The sequence below is a fragment of the Schistocerca cancellata genome, chromosome 6 (genome assembly GCF_023864275.1).
Source record: "Schistocerca cancellata isolate TAMUIC-IGC-003103 chromosome 6, iqSchCanc2.1, whole genome shotgun sequence".
In the NCBI taxonomy this organism is placed as follows: Eukaryota; Metazoa; Arthropoda; class Insecta; order Orthoptera; family Acrididae; genus Schistocerca; species Schistocerca cancellata.
Window position 1 is genome coordinate 241,859,137 of NC_064631.1, and position 20,659 is coordinate 241,879,795.

Below are 20,659 nucleotides of genomic sequence, written 5' to 3' on the forward strand. Positions count from 1 at the left end.
GCTTTTACACAGAAATGTATGAAAATAAAAGTCTCGTTACATCTTTATCACAAAGTATACACTACTGTATACAATTTGTGGCATGCATATTTTCAAACCAACAGTTTTAAAGAGAGAGAGAGACTTCCCATGTGCCAGTCTGCTTTTACGCTGCATCATTTTAAGGTTAGAAAGAAATTTGAAGGTTAGTTAAGGTAATTTGTGCTTCTTTTCAATTTCAGGCAAATGAACATATCTTATTTGTCAATTCTCCACTGAACATCACAACCCTCATCAGAATTGTATCATATCTACATCTATAACTACATTCAGTAGCCTCTAAGGGAAGATTTGTGCAGTACATACTTAGAAACTGCATCAGAGTTGCATGGATAAAAATGCGTATCACAGTAGAGAATGTGATTACACTGCAAGAAAAATATATCATAAATAAACAAAGTCTCATTTTTTCTATTTATGTAACGGTACAATTCACATTGTCTCAGTCTAATTTTTCATCACATATATCCGTAAATATTCGTTCTTATTCCTTCATGCTCATGTAGATGAATATTTGTTGAGTCAGTTTAACCTTAACTATACTTGGCACTACAAATATTTACAGAGTTAATGCCATTGCTTATGTGGGAAGTTATCTTAAAGCAAATCCCCAATTCGTATTCATACATAATGTGTGTTTGACTATGCTACTATGATAATATTTTCATATACTGACAGTACACAATATTTGAACTTGCGTAAGGTAACAAACAGTGCAAGACAAGAATGTATCTCATGTAATCCTTTCGAAATACATAAGTGATTCTTGAGTGCCTTATGCAAATAAGCAGATGATCATATCTGTGTTAGGAGAGACAGAATTGACATTGCTCTGTGTAGTGAAATATTTTCTTCTCTGATCTGCGAAAAGTGTTATCAAGTGATTTGTGTCTCAATGCTTTCAGGGCCTATTGTGTGTATCATTTCTTACGTCACTTGTTTCTCACTTTTTCATTACAATTACTGCTACTGTATCGTGCTCTGTAATGAGTTTTCATATGTACTTCACTACTCCACTTTGCATTCATTTTCACACACATTCACACAAAACTATATTTCTTGTCAGTCGGACCCTTCTGGTACCTACCACCAAACATATACCTATTTTCCTATAATAACCCGGACGTGCACTTGCATCATTCCTTTGAACCTTTTATATCTAAATAAACTGACTAGATGCTTAACTACCTGTCGGTCAGCCAACATAACATGCAGGCCTACTGAAATTATACTTATTCCATCAAGACTTACACTCGTGAGCTCATGCATTGGTCTTCATGTTGTAATCTTATATTGCCAGCATGTCATATTCTACTTGGGTAAACTTACCTTCTGATGATTTTTATTCAGTAAATTAAATCACTTGCCTTTTGCGTTATTATGTGTGTTGTTGTGTTCATTGTGGTCAGTGACTCCCCTTCTCTGTATTAGTTCTTATTGTTGTTACATTCATTGTGTATAAGACTTTTGTAACTGTTTGTGTATAGCAAAGATTTAGTTAGCGTGTACTCCTGTGTAGTGTGTATTTCGTGGAGAGTAGTTCTCTTGTAAACTGTTGTGATAGGCTAGTGTAGTTTGGGTTACTTGTATAATAGCTCATTTGTAAACAGTCACAATCTATACTCAATAAATGTAGTTAGTCCTTTTAGCATGTACATTTTAGTTGCATATTTCCCTTTTATTCTCTTCCTGTCCTTTCTTATTCCTAAACATAAAACTAATATTTACATTTGTACTTCGTCTAAATATAACTCCCTCGCATCCCAGTCTTTATCATAAAGTATAAAGTACATGTTTTGGTGTTGCATGCCCCCACTATCCCATTCGGTCATTGGCAGGGGGCCTAACGTGATTGGTTGTTGTTTCCGTTTTGCTCTGGACCAGCAGTTACTGATCTGTACTCATTACATTTCACATCATTTCATCTCCTATGGTGTGTAACTCCTTGCCAGTCGTTATACCTGTGTCTGTTGTTCAGATTTGGTGGGTTCCAGTATCTTGGCTCATATTCATAGACACCTCTCTTTTGATAATCATTGTTCCCATAGTGTTGTGACTCGCCGATCATTCGAAGTGCCGCCGCGCAATTACGCGCGTCCTCTACGTGCGGCGCTGTCTGCCAGCCATGCAGCAGCTGCACCACCTAAGCGGCCAGCCGAGCAGCGGCCGCTAGACTGGGACTCAGTGCTCATTCGAATGCTAACGTGTACACGTCTTACTTGTCAACTTACTCTGTGACTTATATGTGTTGTTGTGTCATTCCGAAATATATGTGTTAAACTTGAAGTTCTAACAATTGGCGACGAGGATGGGATTTTTCCTTTTCACCGTTGACTCACAGGGTTCCATGGCTACTGTCGAGCAACTATTGCAAAATCTCCTTGAACAGCAAATGCTTCTAACAGCGGCGATTCACGATTTCGTCGCTGCGTCAAATGCGGGGCGTTTCTCGTCATTGGCTATACCTCCGTTTCCTCCTTACGACGAGACGGCGGAAGACTGGTCTGATTATGAAAAACGTCTTCGACAGCACTTCTTGGCATTTCATCTCACGGACGAACAACACATATAAGTCACAGAGTAAGTTGACAAGTAAGACATGTGTACACATTAGCATTCGAATGAGCACTGAGTCCCAGTCTAGCGGCCGCTGCTCGGCTAGCTGCTTAGGTGGCGCAGCTGCTGCATGGCTGGCAGACAGCGCCGCACGTAGAGGACATGTGTAATTGCACGGCGGCACTTTGAATGATCGGCGAGTCACAACACATTGTAACCAAAATTTCAGTGCCTATTATCTGGCAGTGATGCAAATAGGTGCCAACCTTCAGTAGTAGTAGTAGTAGTAGTAGTAGTAGTAGTAGTAGTTGTTGTTGTTGTTGTTGTTGTTACCAGGTTCGTTGTTTCCATTGCTTTGAACATTTGATCATCCATTCAAGTTGTTTCCTTGACCTTGGTCATCCTCACGTATGAGATCTACAGTGTCCAGCAGTGAGAGAAAATACTCAAGGTCTGTCTCAGGGATAGTGATCCTTTTCAGGATGTTTAACACACCTACATGTGAGATGGGATTACTCCAGTATCTCATTTTATTTATATATTACTTGAAATATTTTTGCAATGCCCTTTGTTTACTGTTGAATGGTAGCGGGTCGTACACTTCTCACTGTTGGTAGACCAAAATTTGCCTAGAAAGACTTGTGCAAATTGATCATATGTTTGACACCATTCGGCCACATCCACTGTCCAGAGCAATGCATCTGCTTGGGTGAATCCTATGAGGTTGCATATTCTTTGTGATTTGGTCTAGCTACATGGCTGTACATTGCAGAACACTCTTATAAAAATTAATTGGTGAACTGCTTTTGACTCTGTAGAAAACATCTGAAACTGGTGAAACTTTCCATTCTTTCCTCCACCAGTATTGATGAAAGACAGGGTACTGTTCCCAGTGAGTGTTTAATGACGTGTGACAATTGCTGGGAGGGTGGTGAGGCGGGAGGGTTGACTCATTTGGTTTGTCATTGGCATCAGCAGTTGACTATACGTGCCGAATCTCTTTCAGTGGCATCATTGAATCTGCGGAGGTGAAAATGTATTTTTTCTTTGGTTTTCTAATCTCTCCTGCATGTTTCACATGTTAACAGCACCCATTTTGTTCAAACTGACTCTATCAGTGGCCAATTCAGAATGAATTTGTTGTACAGTAGCCTCAGTGTCGGCATCTACTTTGGTAACAATTTTACTTTCCTTTTTAGACATCAATTTTTTTACTTCTTCTACATACGTTTGATGATGCGGGACAAAATTTTCTGCAAGTATGGTGTCAGTCTCAACATTTTTTTTGTTCTAGTTTCATAAACCCAATGTCTTTTGAGTTTTTTTCATTTTGTCAGGCAGTTCGTTGCCAACTGATAGTAGTTGTGAAACATCTGTCTGAATTGCAGATAAGGTCTGAGCTAGCTCATTGTGTGCAGTGTGCAAATTATTTTGCTGTTTGGTCAGCCTGCCTAACCTACCAGCAGTTTTCTTTTGTTCTTCAAGTAATTGTGAAAAATTTCTAATCAGAATCTTTTAACATATTTGTCAATCTTTGATCAAAACTGTTCCACATATTTGTAAATTCTTAGGCAGATATCAGACTGAAATCATTTGACATATTTGTAAATATATTTTTTAAAACTTGCATCATCTCACTCATGTCACTTGGCTCAGGTGAAGTAGTGTTTGCTGACATTTGTGATGTCCTTTTGCCCATAACTGTTTTTTGTTCTTGTGATATCGGGATGTCAAAAATTTCAGCATCAGTTACAGTGCCTCTTCTGAAATTACTAAGTGAAAAAGCTCTCTCTGTAGACAGTTGTGAGTTGTGTCAGCAGTCTATTGTCTGCATTGAAATATTTCCTAATAAAATGTTTCCGTCTTTCATTTTTGTGAAATTGAAATCATAGCTGTTGCTCACATAGACTCATCAGGCACTTTATCTCTGGTTTTTTATCAGATATTTTCAATTTTGTTTTTGTGACATGTAACTGGAGTCAGCCCATATATATACTGCTCACCACATCCTTCATGCAAGCCCATCATTGATGGAAAGCATCAGTTTATTTCCTGTTACAGACAAAATTATTTTTGAAGTGGAATTTTACTTGCCCATTCAACAGAGCTGTCCCAGATTAGTTTAATGCAATATTCATTTTATCCGTGGTATTAACAGGGACACGAAGAATAACTAGTACTCCAGCAGCAACAGCACCGTACTGGCCCATGCTGTTGCTACCGCCATGCAGAAGTGCACTGCTCAGTGGCTGCTGGAGTACTGATTACTCTTTGTGCTTTGCTGTTCCTGTTAATACCCATCGATGAAATGAGTATCATGCTAGTCTGATTTGGGACACTATTTTGAATGGGCATGTAAAATTCCAATTTAAAAATTATTACATTTGTAATGAGAAACAAACTGACACTTACTGTCGATGATGGTCATTGTACAAAAGTTGTGTTGAGCAGGATTTGTTTGGGCTGACTATAGCTGCAGACTGCAAGAATGAAATTGCAAATATCTGCCAATACACATCTGCCAAAATACCAGGGAAAATGCACCTGATGACACATAGGAGAGACATCTGGTATGTTCCCATTGTTGTTTCACAAGGTTCCTACTTTTGCTTGCATTAGCGTGAACAGTTCCTTCACTGCTAGAGGAGCCCATATTAACTTCTAATTTTCTCAATTCGGGCATTGTCATGGGGAAGGTAGTAACTTCTGAAAAGAAAATCTTGCAGGTGAACTGAAAAACAAATTTATCAACTAGTTTTCACTAACATTATCACAGAAACTGATTGGAATGGAAGGCATACATGCGAACTTTGTGTTACATATCACATTTGAAAAATCTGACGTGTTTATGTTTATAAAATCCTACATTCTCAATATAAAACAAACAAAATCACTCCTCATCCAAAATCAGAATTATGTTATTTGTATTTTATGCACAAATTTTGCTGTAAAATGCATGATACTACTCCTCCAGGAAGTTCAACATAGATATTATTATTATTATTATTATTATTCTTTCTTTCTTTCTTTTCTCAGACATTATGTCTGGTCAAAAATGGAAAGTGACGCGGACCTTGATCAAGCGTGACTTCCTTTTAACTGTACGGTATATGTTATATTGCATTTAGGAACTTTCGGGTGATTGAACATCTATCAAAAATTACGGATTTCTGTAGTTGTATATATAATTGGATGTAGCTGTATTGCATTAATGTATTGGTGGATATTGTGTGGTATGACTCCTGTAGTTGATAGTATAATTGGTATAATGTCAACTTTATCCTGATGCCACATGTCCTTGACTTCCTCAGCCAGTTGGATGTATTTTTCAATTTTTTCTCCTGTTTTCTTTTGTATATTTGTTGTATTCGGTATGGATATTTTGATTAGTTGTGTTAATTTCTTCTTTTTATTGGTGAATATGATGTCAGGTTTGTTATGTGGTGTTGTTTTATCTGTTATAATGGTTCTGTTCCAGTATAATTTGTATTAATCATTCTCCAGTACATTTTGTGGTGCATACTTGTATGTGGGAACGTGTTGTTTTATAAATTTATGTTGTAAGGCAAGCTGTTGATGTATTATTTTTGCTACATTGTCATGTCTTCTGGGGTATTCTGTATTTGCTAGTATTGTACATCCGCTTGTGATGTGATCTACTGTCTCTATTTGTTGTTTGCAAAGTCTGCATTTATCTGTTGTGGTATTGGGATCTTTAATAATATTCTTGCTGTAATATCTGGTGTTTATTGTTTGATCCTGTATTGCAATCATGAATCCTTCCATCTCACTGTGTATATTGCTTTTCTTAGCCATGTGCTGGATGCGTCTTGATCGATGTGTGGCTGTGTTAGATGATACGGGTGCTTGCCTTGTAGTGTTTTCTTCTTCCAATTTACTTTCTTCGTATCTGTTGATGTTATGTGATCTAGAGGGTTGTAGAAGTGGTTATGAAATTGCAGTGGTGTAGCCGATGAATTTATATGAGTGATTCCTTTGTGTATTTTGCTAGTTTCTGCTCATTCTAGAAAGAATTTTCTTAAATTGTCTACCTGTCCATAATGTAGGTTTTTTTATGTCAATAAATCCCCTTCCTCCTTCCTTTCTGCTTAATGTGAATCTTTCTGTTGCTGAATGTATGTGATGTATTCTATATTTGTGGCATTGTGATCGTGTAAGTGTATTGAGTTCTTCCAGGTCTGTGTTACTCCATTTCACTACTCCAAATGAGTAGGTCAATATTGGTATAGCATAAGTATTTATAGCTTTTGTCTTGTTTCTTGCTGTCAATTCTGTTTTCAGTATTTTTGTTAGTCTTTGTCTATATTTTTCTTTTAGTTCATCTTTAATATTTGTATTATCTATTCCTATTTTTTGTCTGTATCCTAGATATTTATAGGCATCTGTTTTTTCCATCGCTTCTATGCAGTCGCTGTGGTTATCCAATATGTAACCTTCTTGTTTAGTGTGTTTTCCTTTGACTATGCTATTTTTCTTACATTTGTCTGTTCCAAAAGCCATATTTATATAATTGCTGAATACTTCTGTTATCTTTAGTAATTGGTTGAGTTGATTTGTTGCTGCCAGTAGTTTTAGATCATCCATGTATAGCAAATGTGTGATTTTGTGTTGGTATGTTCCAGTAATATTGTATCCATAATTTGTATTATTTAGCATGTTGGATAGTGGGTTCAGAGCAAGGCAGAACCAGAAAGGACTTAATGAGTCTCCTTGGTATATTCCACGCTTAATCTGTATTGACTGTGATGTGATATTATTTGAATTTGTTTGGATATTAAGTGTGGTTTTCCAATTTTCCATTACTATGTTTAGGAACTCTATCAATTTAGGATCTACTTTGTATATTTCCAGTATTTGTAGTAACCATGAGTGGGGAACACTATCAAAAGCTTTTTGGTAATCAATGTATGCGTAGTGTAGCGACCTTTGTTTAGTTTTAGCTTGATATGTCACCTCTGCATCTATTATCAGTTGCTCTTTACATCCTCGTGCTCCTTTGCAACAGCCTTTTTGTTCTTCATTTATAATTTTGTTCTGTGTTGTATGTGTCATTAATTTCTGTGTAATGACTGAAGTTAATATTTTGTATATTGTTGGTAGGCATGTTATGGGGCGATATTTAGCTGGGTTTGCTGTGTCTGCTTGATCTTTAGTTTTCAGATAAGTTATTCCATGTGTAAGTGTATCAGGGAATGTGTATGGGTCTGCAATGTCACTGTTAAATAATTTATATCTAAAAACAAAGATGATGAGACTTACCAAACAAAAGGGCTGGCGGGTCGATAGACACACAAACAAACACAAACATACACACAAAATTCTAGCTTTCGCAACCAACAGCTGCTTCGTCAGGAAAGAGAGAAGGAGAGGGAAAGACGAAAGGATGTGGGTTTTAAGAGAGAGGGTAAGGAGTCATTCCAGTCCCGGGAGCGGAAAGACTTACCTTAGGGGGAAAAAGGACGGGTATACACTCGCGCACACACACACACACACACATATCCATCCGCACATACACAGACACAAGCAGACATTTGTAAAGGCTATTTTGTCTTTGCCAGGGGCTTTGCAATTGTGAGTAGAATTAATTGCTTGGGTGACTTCATGTTGCAAAATTATCACTTCAGGCATCCGCGGTATCATCTTGTATGTGTCTGTTTCTGCTTGTATCCACCGTGCATGCCTGTATATGTTGTACCGGGTTTGACCATATGTTGCTCCAGAAGTGTTCCATGTCTGTTATGCTTGGTGGATTGTCTATTTTAATGTGTGTGTTATCTATTGTCTGGTAAAATTTCCTTTGGTTTGTGTTGAATGTTTGGTTTTGTTTCCTTCTATTTTCACTTTTTTTGTATCTTCTAAGTCGTTTGGCCAATGCTTGTAATTTCTGCTTCTTTTCATCTAATTGCTCTATCGCTTCTTGTTGTGAGATTTTACCTAACCTTTTTCGGATTTTTTTTCTGACATTTCATTTCTTATAAATTGTGTTAGCTGTCCGATGTCTTTTCTCAGTTTTTCTATTCTGATCTGTAGCCTGTGTTGCCATGCTGGTTTTGTGGGTTTCTTCTGTGTGTTGGTTGGTTCTGATCTCTGCCTAGTGTGTATATTTATTGTCGTGAGTGCTCATATATAAACCAGTAGTTGTAACTCTTCCATAGTTGTGTTTTCATTTATTTTGTTGTGTATGATTGTGTTGATAGTTGTTATAGTTGTTTCGACTTGTGGGTTATTTGGCGATCTATGCAAGAATGGTCTAATGTCTGTATTTGTGTCTTTGTATTCTATATATGTCAGCTGAAATTTCTCTTCTATATCTAACATGTGTGTCACTTCGTGTTCTATTTGTGCTTGTTCTGGTGGCTGTCTTAAGATTTCGTTTTCCTCTGATTGTTTAATTGATGCGTGTTGGTCTTTGTTTGTTTGCTCTGGGATGTTTGAGTCCATTACTGTATTTTCTTCTACTTCTGATTGCACATTATTTTGTTCCAGTATTTGTTGTACTTGTTGTTTGATGTTTTCTAATTCTGACTGGGGTATCCTGTTATTTTTGATTATTACACGGATCTGATCAGCTAGTCGTTGTTCTGTTAAAAATTTTAATTCTGGGTATCTGGTAATAAATTTTGTGTATACTTGTGATCTGTATCCAGTTGTGTTGGTTCCTACGTTTGTTGCTTGGTAATAACAGAACATGAGGTGTCAATTAACTGCATCTGACCATCTCATCCTCTGTCTTTGTTTTCCTTCTAGGGTGGTTGCAGGAAGCATATCCTGCAAAACACCTCTATTTGGATTTAAATCATTTTCCAGTTGGTTAGCAGTGTCGTTACCATTGTGGGTGGGCATAGGGTTCAAGCGTCGTCCCCGACCATGACGGCGCTTGTCCGAGGCTTCTTTAGTTCTGTCCTGAACCAAGTAATCACACTAAAAGGGGGGTTAGCCCTATTAGTGGTTTGTTCTTTACGTCGCCTTTTACGACTGGCAGAACATACCGGAGGCCTATTCTTTTCCCGGGCCTCCACGGGATTTATTATTATTATTACATCCGAGATGTAAGGCGTTGCAAACACTGCAAACTAGTGACTGACCTGAAAGGCTGTCCTTTCTTAAAAATTATGTGCTCTGCTCATATTTCAATGTAATTCAATTACTGTCTTGTTTTTATTTCAGGAAAATAATATCTTGACAGCCTAATCTAGATGAGGGAGCTGATATTTTAAGGATTTGTGTTCAAAACTTGTCACATTTTGCAGAAAAGTGAAAGAAGTTCCTCACCCTTCATCTCGTTCCTTCTTTTCTCAATGATACCAAATTCTGAATTCATTATCATAAGGCATGTAGGAATGCCCTGAAACTAGAAATTTCAGATACACAAAATCAAAATAGTTCTTTCTAATGAGGTTCACAATTGTACATGGAACAGATCTGCTGTGATGGGGAGAACTTTTGATTGAACAAGGCCAAGGGCTGCGAGTGTTTGCGTACTTCCTATTGCAGTGCAGCACCTATTGCAGTGGCAGACGTCTCAACCATTAGTACGAGAGGCACCTGTGGAACTGGGTGCACTAACAGAGCAACTTTCGCAATGATCGTCTCACCTCAGTAAATGCCAACTCAACATCACTATTCTGGGGCAGTTTGTCCTTTGACCTCAGTGCACCTTGCAAGAATCCTCTCAGTGGTGCAGCCAGGAAGGCGTGGTTGCAAATGAAACGACGATATAAATTGGTGCCACCAAGAAATCACCGTAATTGTCTAACTGTTATATACAATGGAAAATGAACTATAGCTTTGACTTTCTCCTGTGGTGACTGTATACCATGAGCACTAATAGTGTAGCCCAGGAATTGAACAATGTATGACGAGATAAAAGAAATTATTCAGGTAGTGAAGGGAGACGAAAATTTAATAGTCATGGGTGACTGGAATTCGACAGTAGGAAAAGGGAGAGAAGGAAACATAGTAGGTGAATATGGATTGGGGGGAAGGAATGAAAGAGGAAGCCGCCTTGTAGAATTTTGCACAGAGCATAACTTAATCATAGCCAACACTTGGTTCAAGAATCATAAAAGAAGGTTGTATACCTGGAAGAATCCTGGAGATACTAAAAGGTATCAGATAGATTATATAATGGTAAGACAGAGATTTAGGAACCAGGTTTTAAATTGTAAGACATTTCCAGGGGCAGATGTGGATTCTGACCACAATCTATTGGTTATGAACTGCAGATTGAAACTGAAGAAACTGCAAAAAGGTGGGAATTTAAGGAGATGGGACCTGGATAAACTGAAAGAACCAGAGGTTGTACAGAGTTTCAGGGAGAGCATAAGGGAACAATTGACAGGAATGGGGAAAGAAATACAGTAGAAGAAGAATGGGTAGCTCTGAGGGATGAAGTAGTGAAGGCAGCAGAGGATCAAGTAGGTAAAAAGACTAGGGCTGGTAGAAGTCCTTGGGTAACAGAAGAAATACTGAATTTAATTGATGAAAGGAGAAAATATAAAAATGCAGTAAATGAAGCAGGCAAAAAGGAATACAAACGTCTCAAAAATGATATCGACAGGAAGTGCAAAATGGCTAAGCAGGGATGGCTAGAGGACAAATGTAAGGATGTAGAGGCTTTTCTCACTAGGGGTAAGATAGATACTGCCTACAGGAAAATTAAAGAGACCTTTGGAGAGAAGAGAACCACTTGTATGAATATCAAGAGCTCAGATGGCAACCCAGTTCTAAGCAAGGAAGGGAAGGCAGAAAGGTGGAAGGAGTATATAGAGGGTTTATACAAGGGCGATGTACTTGAGGACAATATTATGGAAATGGAAGAGGATGTAGATGAAGACGAAATGGGAGATAAGATACTGCGTGAAGAGTTTGACAGAGCACTGAAAGACCTGAGTCGAAAGAAGGCCCCGGGAGTAGACAACATTCCATTTGAACTACTGATGGCCTCGGGAGAGCCAGTCATGACAGAACTCTACCATCTGGTGAGCACGATGTATGAGACAGGCGAAATACCCTCAGACTTCAAGAAGAATATAATAATTCCAATCCCAAAGAAAGCAGGTGTTGACAGATGTGAAAATTACCGAACTATCAGTTTAATAAGTCACAGCTGCAAAATACTAACACGAATTCTTTACAGACGAATGGAAAAACTGGTAGAAGCCGACCTCAGGGAAGATCAGTTTGGATTCCGTAGAAATGTTGGAACATGTGAGGCAATACTGACCTTACGACTTATCTTAGAAGAAAGATTAAGAAAAGGCAAACCTACGTTTCTAGCATCTGTAGACTTAGAGAAAGCTTTTGACAATGTTAACTGGAATACTCTCTTTCAAATTCTGAAGGTGGCAGGGGTAAAATACAGGGAGCGAAAGGCTATTTACAGTTTGTACAGAAACCAGATGGCAGTTATAAGAGTCGAGGGGCATGAAAGGGAAGCAGTGGTTGGGAAGGGAGTAAGACAGGGTTGTAGCCTGTCCCCGATGTTATTCAATCTGTATATTGAGCAAGCAGTAAAGGAAACAAAAGAAAAATTCGGAGTAGGTATTAAAATTCATGGAGAAGAAGTAAAAACTTTGAGGTTCGCCGATGACATTGTAATTCTGTCAGAGACAGCAAAGGACTTGGAAGAGCAGTTGAACGGAATGGACAGTGTCTTGAAAGGAGGATATAAGATGAACATCAACAAAAGTAAAACGAGGATAATGGAATGTAGTCAAATTAAGTCGGGTGATGCTGAGGGAATTAGATTAGGAAATGAGACACTTAAAGTAGTAAAGGAGTTTTGCTATTTAGGGAGTAAAATAACCGATGATGGTCGAAGTAGAGAGGATATAAAATGTAGACTGGCAATGGCAAGGAAAGCGTTTCTCAAGAAGAGGAATTTGTTAACATCGAGTATAGATTTAAGTGTCAGGAAGTCGTTTCTGAAAGTATTTGTATGGAGTGTAGCCATGTATGGAAGTGAAACATGGACGATAACTAGTTTGGACAAGAAGAGAATAGAAGCTTTTGAAATGTGGTGCTACAGAAGAATGCTGAAGATAAGGTGGGTAGATCACGTAACTAATGAGGAGGTATTGAATAGGATTGGGGAGAAGAGAAGTTTGTGGCACAACTTGACTAGAAGAAGGGATCGGTTGGTAGGACATGTTTTGAGGCATCAAGGGATCACAAATTTAGCATTGGAGGGCAGTGTGGAGGGTAAAAATCGTAGAGGGAGACCAAGAGATGAATACACTAAGCAGATTCAGAAGGATGTAGGTTGCAGTAGATACTGGGAGATGAAGAAGCTTGCACAGGATAGAGTAGCATGGAGAGCTGCATCAAACCAGTCTCAGGACTGAAGACCACAACAACAACAGGAATTGAACTTCAGTTTCTCCAAAGATGCTCTTTGACGGGTTGGTAAGCAGACTGTGTGCATGAAGATAAGTGAAAATCTGCCGTAAGTGTGACAGGTGTTCTGCCTCAAAGCTTGACATGACCAAAACATTGTTGATGTACCTATAACAAAAATCTAGGTTGCGAGTAACCTCATGTGTAAATTGTTAAAACATTTGGGCAGCATTAAAAAGCTCAAAAGAGATTGTAGTGAGTTCAAACAGTCAAAATAATGTGCAGTCAGCAGCTTACAAAGTTGTCTGGTGCCACAGGCATTTGGTAAAACACACATACTAAACCCAACTTAGTAAAAATGCACTTACCGTGGATGTTGAATGCAACTCCTCGATGTGTGGTATCAGATACTGGTCCTAGTGGTTCTGGCAGTGAGCTTTCTGTAATCTCCACATGAGCACCATCTGTTGTTCTTCTTTGGGACCATATGCATTGAAGATGACCAACTAGTGCTCTCAGTGAGCAGTAAATTCCCTGGACAAGCATGAATGGGAACTCCTGCTTCACTGCCTTCAGTTTCTGTGGTGTGAGGCGATGCAATCGAGCACAAAGTGGTGGTCCTGTTGTGGTTAATATATAGTGTACTGTCAAGTGCTGCGCAGATGCTAATGTTGGCATCTGGGCTGTGATCTCTGGGAACTGCTTGAGGAGCTCTTCTAATGGAGAGTCACCACTTATCATCTATAATCCATACTTGCCCCTGAGATTTACCAGATTGGTAGTGGTATCAAGGAGGCACTGATGGTAGAGGTCATGCAGGTGCCCATAGGATTATAGGAAGTCCACTCTGAGTATTGGGAGTGTTATGTTTCCTATAATGAATTGTTGCTTGAATTTTCATTGAAGACCTAAGTTTAACGTTAACTTGACTTTTAAGATTGTGGGACCATTGGCGATGAAAAGGTGGCAACCAACATAGCTACAGTGTAGCAGACGATCTTCACTGGTTATCAGGCTCAGTTCAAAGCAGGACTAATCAGTGAAGACAGTTCTCCTCGAGTGAATGAGATTCCAGGCTGAAGACATGTCTGGAGATGCCCTAGACAGCGATGGGATATCAACCTGACTGCCACCCCTAATACAGCATGACAACCAGGAGTGATCATCTGGTGTGCCATTTCTTTTCATAGCAGGACCCCTTTGGTTGTCAACTGCTGCCCTCTTACAGCACAGCAGTATGTTGACAATTTTCTTTACCCTGTTTTGTTGCCCTTCATGACAAGCCATCCTGGGCTTACATTACTGCAAGATAATGCCTGCCCGCATGTGGCTAGAGCTTCTGCTGCTTGTCTTAGTGCTTTCCAAACCCTACTTTGGCCAGCAGTGTCGCCAAATCTCTCCGCAATTGAAAATGTTTGGAGCATTATGGTCAGGCCCCTTCAGCCAGCTTGGGATTTTGATGATATGACGTGCCAGTTGGACAGAATTTGGCACAGTTTCCCTCAGGAGGTCATCCAACAATTCTGTCGATCAATACCGAGCCAAATAATTGCTTGCATAGGGGTCAGAGGTGGACCAACACATTAGAGACTTGCTGTTTGAGAATATCTTTCTCTTGTAAAAATCATCCAATTATTCTGAAATTGTGATCAATTGTTTGTCTGTACATGTACATCATGTCTAGAATTGCCATCCCATTCTAATACTTCCTTCATGGTGTATCGTTCTTTTTCTTGGAGTGTATGTACTACAGGACAACACACAAAATTACTCTTTGTTATGACAAAATTTAAGTATATATGTAGCATTCAATTGGAAGTATTATTGGGTCACAGTATGTTGATGCTATTGACTACAAGCATACTGTGTGTGTGCGCTGATATTTCATCCAGTAGCCACAGTTATTTAATATTAACTGTACAAGACCCCTGCCTCTCCCTCTCTTAATATAGTAGATGTATTACTTATCAAACCAAATTGATAACGTGGCCACAGGAGCAGAACCATCATTTTAACACCCAAGAAACAGGGAAAGGAGGTAGCAGTTGCATGCACTCTAGTACTTTTACGAATCGAGTACTGTAACACTACATGTCATTATGCGCCACTGAATGAAGTGCCCATTTAGAACAAGAACATAAACAGAACATACAGTATTTCTCACATTAGCTGCTCACTACACTTTGCTGACAGTATCCATAAAAGTACCTTCTCCACTGATGTAGCTATTTTTCACATTGGTGACTGTTGCTTTGTTGCCTACTGTTTCAGTATTGGATGGTAATGCTGACTCTTTGTTTGAATCTACGCCAGCTAGTCTTATTATATTTTCAGATTCCTCTTCCATCACAGTACGTGCCCTCCAGTAGTCATCATGCCCTTTTTTGAAGTGATACATGACCTTTCAAGTCTTCTAATGTCACAACTTCAAAAGCTAATAAAATAGCTGTAAAAGTAAATTGTATTACATGTGAGAATGAAATTGTCTGCATTGTCTAGCAATTAGCATGTATGAGAAGTAATGCTGAGGACCTGTGTTTGACTTTTAGTAACCATTTCAGATTTTTGTGCAAGTGGAAAAGTCTGGAAGGGGGTTCACTCAGGCTTGTGAGGCCACATGAAAAGCCACTTGAATATAAAATCAGTGAAATTCATATGCAAGTCACCGAAGTGGCATCACATTGAACGGCATGCATCGGACAAGGCGATGTGCTGTGTTTGTTTATTAGCAGAAAAAGCATCAACTCTTAGTTTTTTCAGATTCAGAGCAAGATATGTGACTTATTATGTCTACAGATCTTATTCTTTGATAGATTCCAGACCAGTTTGATAGGCATTAGGTCTAGATTTGTGGTGTAACATGGTGATTACATGGAACATCATGTTCCACTTTTAACCACTTACACCAGCTGAAGACGTTCATCGAAACTGAAAACGTAGTTTAGGTAGTTGCTAAGTGTGTAACATTCCACTATGTGCACCCTGGTTTGCTGTATTTTACAGATGAATGTAGAAGGATGTCATCTCAGCATGTCGATAAGGCACAATGATGAATGCCTCTCTCCACCTGCTGTGGAGACCTGCTTATGCTTTGGCAGTGGCAATGCCTTGGAAGCAATGGAGGAAAGGGTGTGGCCAAGACTGTAAATGCCTGAACAAATGAAAAATACATGAAAACTGTCAGTCGAGTATCTAATGTCAAACCAATACAGCAGTACATGTTACTCGGACTGTCTGTTGTGAGCTACGATATATTAGCGATCCATATCACCTCCAATTGTAAAAGTAATTGTGCAGAGAATACCTTGTAGTCACAATACAGAAGAGTTGTCATAAAATGGTTTATATTATTTAGTAGCTTGAACAAATCAGAACTCTCTTTCATCTCCTGCTGCAACTGCAAAAGGTGAAGAACTCACAAAGCATAGTCTAGTGGCATTGCATAGTGGGTCCACTCAAGCAGTTAACTTTAAGAAAGGTGACTGTAAATTATTTATAAGTTAAAGTTGGTGCACACATGCAAGTGGGTATGGAGTGGAAGGCTTCGTAACAAAATCCACACCAAGTAGCACTCCACATTTTCTTCCTAAAATAAGAAGGAGAAGGTTGGTGCTCCTTGATTAATGTCAAAAAGTTTGGCTTTCCTTGTCTCTGTGTGTTTTGAATTTTTTTCTGTGCATTTCTACTCGTTCGTCTGAAGTTTTCCTGTCATAATCGTGGAGGAGAAATGATAATGGATTGAAACTCAACTTTCACAACAATGAAATTTTTCCTGTCACTGTTGTTTGACAATACTTGTCAGACACTGTCACTTTTCAACATTTATGCACAGTGTAGTGTGTATGAAAAGAAAATAAGACTTGTTTACTCAGGCACCTTGTAAAATCAAATTCCATACGGAACAGTTTTTCTCATGGTTTTTTTGCTAGACTCAAAGTCCAGTTTTGTGTAACAAAATCTGTGAGTTTTGCAGACAGTTTTCTTTATATTGTTCATAATGTAACAAAAATTGCTGTATAAGTTATCTATATCACCAATGAAATATTTACTGTCTGCATTTTACTCGTTCTGCTGAGGACAGATACTTGAATCCTATTCCACAAGAGATTTGTACCTCCTTCCGTAATTTGCATACCACTGACATACTTAACTTTTGTTTGTCTACAAGTACGTGCATCTTCCGTCATCTTCTCTCTCAGCATTATCACATCATTCTTGTTCTCATTGTCAGTAAAATTAATGACATTAACAGCAAACTATGGCTTCTTGTGAAGGTATTTTTTATGATGGTTTTTCGTACCACTTTTCATGCTTCCACTGCGAGGAAACAATGTGCACTATTTCATATTGGAATGTGACTGTACCTAGTCACATGACCAATTTAGTTCCTGCTACGGGAGCTGTACCACTTTGCCTTGCCGACTAATATGATAATGCTGTCGACTTTGCATTCACTGCTTAGTCATAAATGCTAATTTGAAAATCAGTGTAGCAGTGTTATTTGTTACAGTGATTTTAACTTGTCTAATAAGTCTTTACCACTGAGCTGTGAATACACTGCTGCTTTTTGACATAAATACTGTCCATCAGTACAGTCCACATTAAATCATCACTATTTCTGTATTAACCATTTACAGGAATATCTGACTGCCACTTGTGAAATATCTTGTAGTATTATCAGCATTAATGAAACAGCATCTTCCAGACATCTCTGCATTATGATCGTCCGTTATACACATCCAGTTTGCACCTGCTTTTCTGCTTGCTGTGTAATGTCATCTTTCCACCTCACTTTACATCACCTTATCAATCCTTTCTTCCCACTTGGAAACCAGCATTTGGTTATTTGCTGATGTGATCTTGCACAATCATTTCCCTGTCTCTCAAGATAGTCTTTGAGTAATATTTTTACATGCTGTTTAAGAACTATCTAAGTAATGTGCTGTCATTTCTGTTTTTACAGGTCAGCTTGCGCTGAAAACATCATCTGTTCTTATTGTTGGAGCTGGTGGATTAGGATGTCCTTCTGCTTTGTACCTTGCAGGGGCTGGTGTTGGTATGTAACATGTAAACTTTTTATTACTATTTATTTGTTGGCATGTGTATGTCTGCTGTGGTGTGTGTGTGTGTGTGTGGGGGGGGGGGGGGGAGGTTTGATTATGTGAAATACACACTTTACTTATTATGTTAAGCCATACTCTTTGAACAACAAGGGATAATTTTCATTTATTTAAATTGAATATTCACCTGTCTAGGGAAAAACATTCATCATTCACATCAGACATTTGAAATTACACACATATCATAGCTGATAATAGAAGTAAATAAGTCCTAGCCATCACCTCAAAATGTAACATTGTCAACAGCTAAATAGAAAATAAAGAGATACTAACATATCCACTGTTCAGCCCCAAAGTACCACCCTTCACGTGACTCAGCACCACCCAGGACTGGAACATCTGATTAACAATCTCCTTCAGGGTTTTGACTATCTCTCATCATTCCCTGATATGAGAATCACCCTTCTCACTATCCTCTGCATCCCTTTCTCAGTGTTGTTGCACCACCCATCTGACCTGTGTAATATTGTCCATCCCTATCATTGTCAATCATAAACAGCTCTGATGTAAATGCTATAGATGATTACAAAACATACGCAAAATATTGAAGGTAGTAATACGTACATCAAAGCAAATGCATTTTCGATAAGTATAGTTGCATCAGATAACAAGTCAAGACAATATGGTATATAGTGAAGGAAGAGACTGGTAGAGCCAGAGATGAAGAGCAGCACATATCATTAAGAGTAACTGATACACGAGTAACATATGTGTGCAGTGTTACTGAGCTTTTCAGTAAGCACTTCATAACTTTTACTGAAAAGATGGGGTTGTCAGTTTGGTAGATGCTGCTGTGGAACATCTCAGACCTGTCACTATAGATAACTATGATAATATGAGTATGACCATCACAACAGCCAACAAAGTCGATTAAACAGTGTATCTCTGAGTTTAGTGACATTTTAAGTTATTTATTTAACCAGTCTTTTATCAATGGAACATTTCCTGGTTGTTTGAAATATGGTGAAATTAAGGGGCCCCGGAAAGGCTCAAAATCATGAAAAGTTCGATTTTTACTTTTTTGCGTTTTCTGAATCTGCAGACTATTACCTTTTAATAGATATATAATTTATTCAATTCCGAAGACTACAACTATTTTTAAATTTTTTTTTTAAATGTGTTCTACATTGGCGTGACCCACTGTGGCGCTGTTAAACTGCTGTCAAATGGTGTCATTATTAACGTCCGTGTTCATCAGGTACATTTTAGTGAAGTGAGATAAAGTATGTGTTGTGGCTAACCTGTGATGGTTCAATATATATCGCTGGTGTGATTGTCGATTGTTTCATGTTTATTTACTCTTATCTCGAAAATATTCGTAATTAATTCTGTTTCTTGAGTCTCTGTTTTGTTGAAGTATAATAATGAGTAAAAGTAAAGTTGCTGTTGCGACTTTCAATGATGGCAACATTGTAAGGTGCAAGGTACTTAGAAATATGGGAATGAAGATAGGTTCTAACATGGTACGAGCGATGCTTGCTTTAGACAAGGAACGCCTTCGGGCTGCAGACAGGGCTGTAAAGAGTCTAGAAATACAAGCAAGAGTAAACAGGAGGAGGAACAAGAGGAAGCTGGAGGAGGATTTTGCAGAGGATGAAGATAATCCATCCTATGGACCTGGAATGCACTAAAAAGTTAATCCAATCTTTGTCGCTCGATTCCCAAAACTTTTATTTTCTCATACTTATTACATGTTTTCTAAGGATCTTCCAAACATATTTGTTTCAAACTTTCAGTAAATGTTACACAGTACCTTCTGCATAATTTAACACAGCCTTTTTCCAAAAAACTGTATATTTTTGAATATATAAATAAAAAATTGCAAGAAAATGTTGTGAATTTTCATTACAATTTAAAAAAATCATCTTTAATAACTGAGATAAAATGTTGTAAAATCCCTGTGTTAAGTTGTAGCCCATATTCCAATAAATAATCTGTAAAAAGTTCAACTTCCTACCTCAAATACTTTGTGAGGAAAGATGTAATTTATAAGCGTTACTTTAACATTGCAAGTATAGGGCGTTCCGGAGCCCCTTAAGCCTTTTTATAGAAAGTAGATAAAGAAATGTCATTAACCTTCTATCCAGTTTCACTTTTGCCTACATTCTAAAAAATTTTACAAAAGATAATATACAGTTGTATTCTTAACCATCTGACCACAAATAAAACATTATCCAGGTCACAATTCAGATTTCTAAAGGGTTCCGATGTTGAGAAGGCTACCTACACATACAGTGAGGATGTACTTAATTCATTAGACAGTAAATGACAAGCTACTGGTATAGCCTGTGATCTGTCGTAGGCACCTGACTATGTAAATCATAATATTGTTTTAAGTGAATTAGATTATTATATAATGTGAAATGCTGCAAAATGGTTCAAATCTTGTATCTCTTACAGAAAACAAAGAGAGTCAATACAAAAGCAAAGTGCTTTACTGGGAAACAATAACATGTGGTTCCGTTTTCGGGCCCTTAATTTTTCTTGTGCATACTAGTGATCTTGTGTCTGTAACATTAGCAGATGCCAAGTTTTGTTTTGCTTACAAACGATACAAACATTGCAATAAATATTAAATCAGGTAT

At 38.2% G+C, this 20,659-nt stretch overlaps 1 protein-coding gene across 2 annotated transcripts in view; it reads left to right on the forward strand.

The window, feature by feature from the left end:
* The window catches only part of LOC126190979 (adenylyltransferase and sulfurtransferase MOCS3), a 183,515-nt gene that overhangs the window by 87,844 nt on the left and 75,012 nt on the right, over positions 1–20,659 (forward strand). For both annotated transcript variants that reach the window (XM_049931649.1, XM_049931650.1), the window contains exon 4: positions 17,918–18,010. In XM_049931649.1, the coding sequence (XP_049787606.1) occupies positions 17,918–18,010 (93 nt within the window). The remainder of the gene's footprint in view (positions 1–17,917; positions 18,011–20,659) is intronic.